The sequence below is a fragment of the Perca fluviatilis genome, chromosome 10 (assembly GCF_010015445.1).
Source record: "Perca fluviatilis chromosome 10, GENO_Pfluv_1.0, whole genome shotgun sequence".
In the NCBI taxonomy this organism is placed as follows: Eukaryota; Metazoa; Chordata; class Actinopteri; order Perciformes; family Percidae; genus Perca; species Perca fluviatilis.
Genome location: NC_053121.1, coordinates 19,722,414 through 19,728,171, shown reverse-complemented (window position 1 = coordinate 19,728,171; position 5,758 = coordinate 19,722,414). Strand labels below are relative to the sequence as shown.

General features: G+C 46.0%; 1 protein-coding gene across 1 annotated transcript; it reads left to right on the top strand.

Moving 5' to 3' along the window:
* Positions 1–880: 880 nt before the first annotated feature.
* Positions 881–4,670, top strand: LOC120566528. The gene is made up of 3 exons (XM_039813054.1): positions 881–1,249; positions 1,343–3,493; positions 3,861–4,670. The coding sequence occupies exons 2-3, from the start codon at positions 1,553–1,555 to the stop codon at positions 4,668–4,670; spliced, it is 2,751 nt and encodes a 916-aa protein (XP_039668988.1). The 5' UTR covers positions 881–1,249; positions 1,343–1,552.
* The last annotated feature ends 1,088 nt before the right edge of the window (positions 4,671–5,758 follow it).

Here is a 5,758-nt window from a genome sequence, read left to right as displayed (position 1 = left end):
CGTTCCTGCGCTGCGTTGCCTCTTTGCTCGGCGCCCTACCTCACTGTTTGTGTGCAGCTGATCATGTGTAGGTGGCTTTAAGAAAGGCAGCCGCCATAAGCACATGCTGAAAGCTCCCTTACTACCTTACATTTCCTTTTCACTTAGCATGCTTCTCATGTGTCTTTACCAGTTTGTCTCCTCTTCTTTTCTCAGTGCTATAGCTTTTCAACTTGCTTTTTAAATTCTTAAAAAGTCTTATCTATTAAGTATAAGATTTTCAGTGAAACTTTTTTTGGTCTGCAGTACTTTTGTGCAACTGTATTGTGCCTGATAGAATATATCATGTTTTCCTGCGTGATGTGAAAACTTGACATACTTTTACTTCCTAAAATACTTAAATTGAACTCGCCTAACCTCTCCCATCCTCCCCACACCTTATTCTATCTAAGCTTACTCTCCTGTTGTCGCTACCTTGCTGCTGCTCCCTTCCCTTCTCTTCCCTATCCAGTTTTTAATAGCTATTTAAAATACGTTCTTCTGCATTTCCTTTCCCTGCTCTCCTCCGTCTCTCTGTCACTTGTGTCTCGCTCACATACACACACAGCTCCTCCCACCGTGCGGTGTTGGGTTTTTTTAAGCCCCCAACGTCACTTTCCAGGCAGCGCGGCAATGGTTGTGTTTAAGGCGATTGCGCCTGCTTTAGAAAGTTAACTAGTCGCAAGTTTGCGGTAAAATGCAGTAGGGTTGTCGAGGTCAGAACACTACATGTAGCAGCTGTGAATCAAATAAATGTATTATAAATAATGTTATGTCATTTTTTACTCTTACACTGAATGTTTGCTGCTTCAATCCAGATGAGTAGTATTGAAAAGTATTTTCTGCGACTGAAAAAGGCACGTGTTGAGGATGAGGACCAGCCTGAACCGGAGTGTTAAATATCAAGTTCCCACCTGACCTGCCTTATTCATGGACTGTCAATCACCACTAAAACCACGCCCCTATCCAATCTATATAACTCCGCCCTTCAGGCCTGTGGCCCTCTTTTCCCTCCAAACAAAACCAGGCAGAACAAAGAAAGGAGTGATGTGAGTTGATGGACCTTTTCATTGTATAACCCTTACTATTTGGTCAGTTGAATGTTATACCTTGAAGTTGAATGTATCTTGTTTGATTTATGCTAGATTTCAGGGTGACATCCTGCTTAACGTTAAGAGAAAACCGTAGTACAGATTGTGGATGCAGTGCAGACTGTGGATGCATTACTGATGTAAGTCAAGCTGAATCCAACCTATTTGGTAATGATAGATTGTTCAAGGCTGTTTAGATCTGTGACATATCCTTTATGTGCTTATTTGTTTAGACAAAATCATCCATTCATCCATGCATCCATTCATCCAATTACCTGCCACCAGTGTAAACCTTTCCCTGCCTTGATAACAATAAAACCTTGGAACGGCACTGGATCCTGTGTTTAAATGTGCACACCACATTAGATGTTCAGTGAACCAACACCATCAGCGAATAAGAGTTTTGAACATGGTCCTTCGAGCCGGAGGAACATCTATGTAGGATGACGGACCCAGAAGCCGTTTCAGCTGGAGAAGAGGGGCAGCATGGAGGAGGAGGAAGGCCACGCAGGGGGAGTGTGCCTCCGACATATCTACAAGACTACCAAACCGAGTTCTATGGCAGGCCATCCAGACCCATAACGGAGTGTGCAGAACATGTGTCGTCAGCGACTTCAGAGACAGTTCTATTACGTCAGGAGGTATCACAATTAAAGGCTATGGTTAAAGAACTAGTAGGAAGAGTTCAACAGTATGAACAACTGAGCTACTCAGAGGAGGACTCGGAGGCGGAGCCACTGATTGGTACTGAGGACCAGGACAGAGCCCAATCTGAGCCTAACCTGCAGCTGTCTGAGGCAGTACCTGTAAACCCCGGAAAAGTTTCCCAATCAGCCCAAACCATTTATCCTTACGTCCCTAGGCCCTCTTTCCTTATGGAATGTAAGCATAACAGACTTGCTCCAACCTCCTATGCAAGACATGGTCCAGAGCTTCCACTGCAGGAACACTCGGGTCTGTTACCTTTAACCTCATCAGCTCATGGGCACATGCCTGTAATTCAGCCTCCTTTATCCCCACAAATACATCAGAGTCCCATACAAGTGCAAACAGACCATATGCCACCAACCTCTTCTGTCCGTGACACATCCCACCAAATATACATCCCAGTACCATCACAGGGGGTTAGCACAGCCCCAGTAGGCTACGGCCCTCGCGGTCAATCACTTTATCCCCATCCTAGAACTCAGGTGACATCAACCAGTTTACAGTCATCTGCTTACCATTCTAGATATGTAGATCCATACCAGTTTCAGCATGTGACTCAGCAACCTGTACAGCAGTCTCAACCCCAATACCTTCCGTCCCGGCCACTTCCAGTGCCATATGCCCCAGGGTTTACTGGAATTCCCCCTGGCCCAAGCTTTTCAGCACCTGTGGCTCCTGTACAGCAGGCTTCAAGGTATCCATCGAGAGTAGAGGGGCCTTCATTCCCTTATTTCATTCAAAATGACCCTCATGAGTTTATCATGTTGAAAATGGCCTTTATAAACCTTCTACAAGATGAACCAGAATTGTACAAATTTCATATCCTGTTGGACCATCTACACCTTCCCTCTGCACGCCATATCGCCCTTTCATATGCCCATGATCCACGACCTTTCTCCATGGCACTGGCGGCCTTGGAGCGACAATATGGCCAACCTCATCAATTGGCCCTCAGAGAGATCCAGACCATATTAGATCTCCCTAAACTGGCTCATGGGGATGCAGAAGGGTTCCAAAGTTTTGCAGTTAGAGTGAGGTCATTAGTGGGCATGCTACAATCCCTCAGATCAGGAGAAAGTGCTGCTGAACTGGCCTGTGCTTCACATGTTCAGCGGTTGTTGAGTAAACTCCCTGCAGAGCTAGTTTCTAGCTTTGCTAGACATGCCCGCTTAGCCTCTCCTAATGCTCATTACGACTTAGTGGACTTCTCTGCATGGCTTGAGGGTGAGGCGGAATGTCAAGCTGTTGTAGCGCAGGCCACTACCCTTTGTATTGGTGCTCCCCAGGCCCAAAGGAAGGATACAAACCAAAGATTCAGGTCTCCTTCAGCTACCATTCTCCACGGGGCTGATCGGAAGTCTCCACACGGACACAATGGATCCGGACATCAGCCACAATCCCAAATGAGGTACCCATGTGTATATTGTCAGTCAACCTCCCACTACCTGACTCATTGTGAAAGCTTCAAAGACTTGAGTGCAGATAAAGTAGTAAAATGGTTGAGGGAACACAACAGATGTTGGAAATGTAGTAGAACTCACAAAGCAGCAGATTGCACTTTGAGAAAACCGTGCCCCAGATGTAACGGTCAGCACCTAGGCATATTACATGATGTCAATAGAAACAAAAGCGCATCTAGAGTGTTGTACATGAACCCACAGAGCATGTCATCCAAAGTACTACTTAAAGTAGTCAAAGTTAGACTTTGCAACAGGAATAAGACATTCGATACCTATGCCATTTTAGATGATGGCTCAGAACGCGTACAATGCTGCTACCGGTGCTGCTAAGTACCTTGGTTTTGGAGGGAGAGACAGAAAAACTTGGGTTCGCACAGTGAGACAGCAGACAGAAACATTGGAAGGAAGAACCGTAAACCTCAAAGTATCTGCTGCCTCATTGCCAGAGAGACAATTCGCAATTGATGGTGCTTTTACCTCTGACAAGATCATGTTTGTTGAGCAGAGTTACCCTATTGATAAACTTAAAAAACGCTATCCACATTTACATGGTCTCCCATTGAGCTCTTTCTCAAAAGTTCAGCCACATATCCTGATCGGATCAGACAATCCATTCCTCATCACACCTATCGAGAGAGTCCAATGTGGTCCAAAGGGATCACCAGCTGCGGTGAAGACGAGGCTTGGATGGGCTCTACAAGGACCTACTTCCCTTGGTGAGTTATCTGACTCTGCTCACTGCCTCTTCACATCACAAGCCAACTGTTACACCGAGCTGAAACACCATGTAGAGAAACTGTGGCAATTTGATATCTTCCCCTTTAGAAATGAGAAATTGATCACTAGATCAAAGCAGGATAAGGAGGCCATGGACCTTTTGCAGGCAAAGACCTTACGAGTAAACACAGATGGAACTGAACGTTATGCAACCCCTTTGTTGAGAAGGAAAGCTGCACCTGAGCTAAATGCACCACTCCAATCTGTAATGCCCCTTCTTCGTAGATCTGAGCGTAAACTGGAGAAAAACCCTGGATTGGCTGACATCTACACTAATGAGATCAAAAAACTAAAGTATGCCGGTTACATTGAGGAAGTTGATGCGGGACGAATTGCCGACTCCCAAGAATCCTGGTATATCCCCCATCACCTAGTCGAGCACAATGACAAACACCGTGTTGTATTCAACTGCTCCTTCACCTATCAAGGCCAATCACTTAATGACCAGCTCCTTCCCGGCCCCATGCTAGGCCCATCACTACTTGGTGTTTTGCTCCGTTTCCGCCAACACAGGGTTGCTATGAGTGGAGATATAAAAGGAATGTTCCATCAAGTGAGGCTCCTATCAGAGGACAAACCGCTTCTCAGGTTCTTATGGCGTGACATGAAGCGATGAGACACCAACTGTCTATGAATGGCAAGTGCTCCCATTCGTTACCACATGTAGCCTCCTGTGCGCAACATATGCTGTTCAAAAACATGTGCAGGATCACAGGGAAAGCAACGAGGATGTGGTTGAAACTGTTCTTGAGTCATTTTATGTGGATAATTGCCTCAGATCACTCCCCTGCCCAAACAAAGCTAAAAGCTCCTTCTCAAGATAAGGGCTTTGTTGTCCGCTGGTGGATTCGACATTAGGCAATGGGCAAGTAACTTTCCATCTGTAGTTGACCACCTCCCATCAGCCGCCAGATCAGATAGCACTGAACTCTGGCTGAATCAAAACCAGTACAGATCCTGTGGACGGTGCATTAGGGCTAAGCTGGCATTGTGTTTCTGATACGTTGGGCTATAGATATAGACCGGTTTCCTCCAAACCTTAACCATGAGAAATGTCTACAAAGTGCTTGCCTACAATACGACCCCCTAGGTTACATTACCCCATTCACCACTAGAGCAAAGGTCCTGCTTCAGCAGCTCTGGCTGAGTAATAAACAGTGGGATCAGCCAATACCCACTGGTGACCTGCAACACGCCTGGGATGAATGGGAGAGTGAACTCCCAAACCTGGTGCACATCTCCATCCCCAGGTGGTATGATGGCAATAACCCCCAAGTTCCTTGCAGTGTAACTGACAGAGAACAACACGTCTGTGTCGCGTCAGAAAGAGCATATGGCTCAGTGGCATACATGAAAACAACAAACCAGAGTGGAGAGACTAACGTCTCATTTGTAATGGCCAGATCGCGTGTAGCTCCTTTGAAGCAACTGACGATACCCCGCCTAGAAATTATCTGCAGCCCTGACTGGAGCACAGCTAAGCAAACTGATCAAAGCTGAACTGACAGTTCCTATTGACAGAACTTTCCTGTGGTCTGATTCCACTGTGGTACTAACATGGCTTTCCTCTGAGTCCTGCAGGTACAAGACCTTTGTAGCTAACAGGATAGTGGAGATTCTTGAACTGACCTCAGCCAATGAATGGAGGTATGTGGACACAAAGCAAAACTCCGCTGATGATATAACCAGAGGTAAGCCACTGAA

Coding starts and splice junctions, on each gene's coding strand:
- LOC120566528 (XM_039813054.1), top strand. CDS start 1,553: ATGACGGACCCAGAAGCCGTTTCAGCTGGAGAAGAGGGGCAGCATGGA. Junction 3,494..3,860: donor CACAGAGCATGTCATCCAAA/GTACTACTTAAA, acceptor TCAAAAGTTCAG/CCACATATCCTGATCGGATC.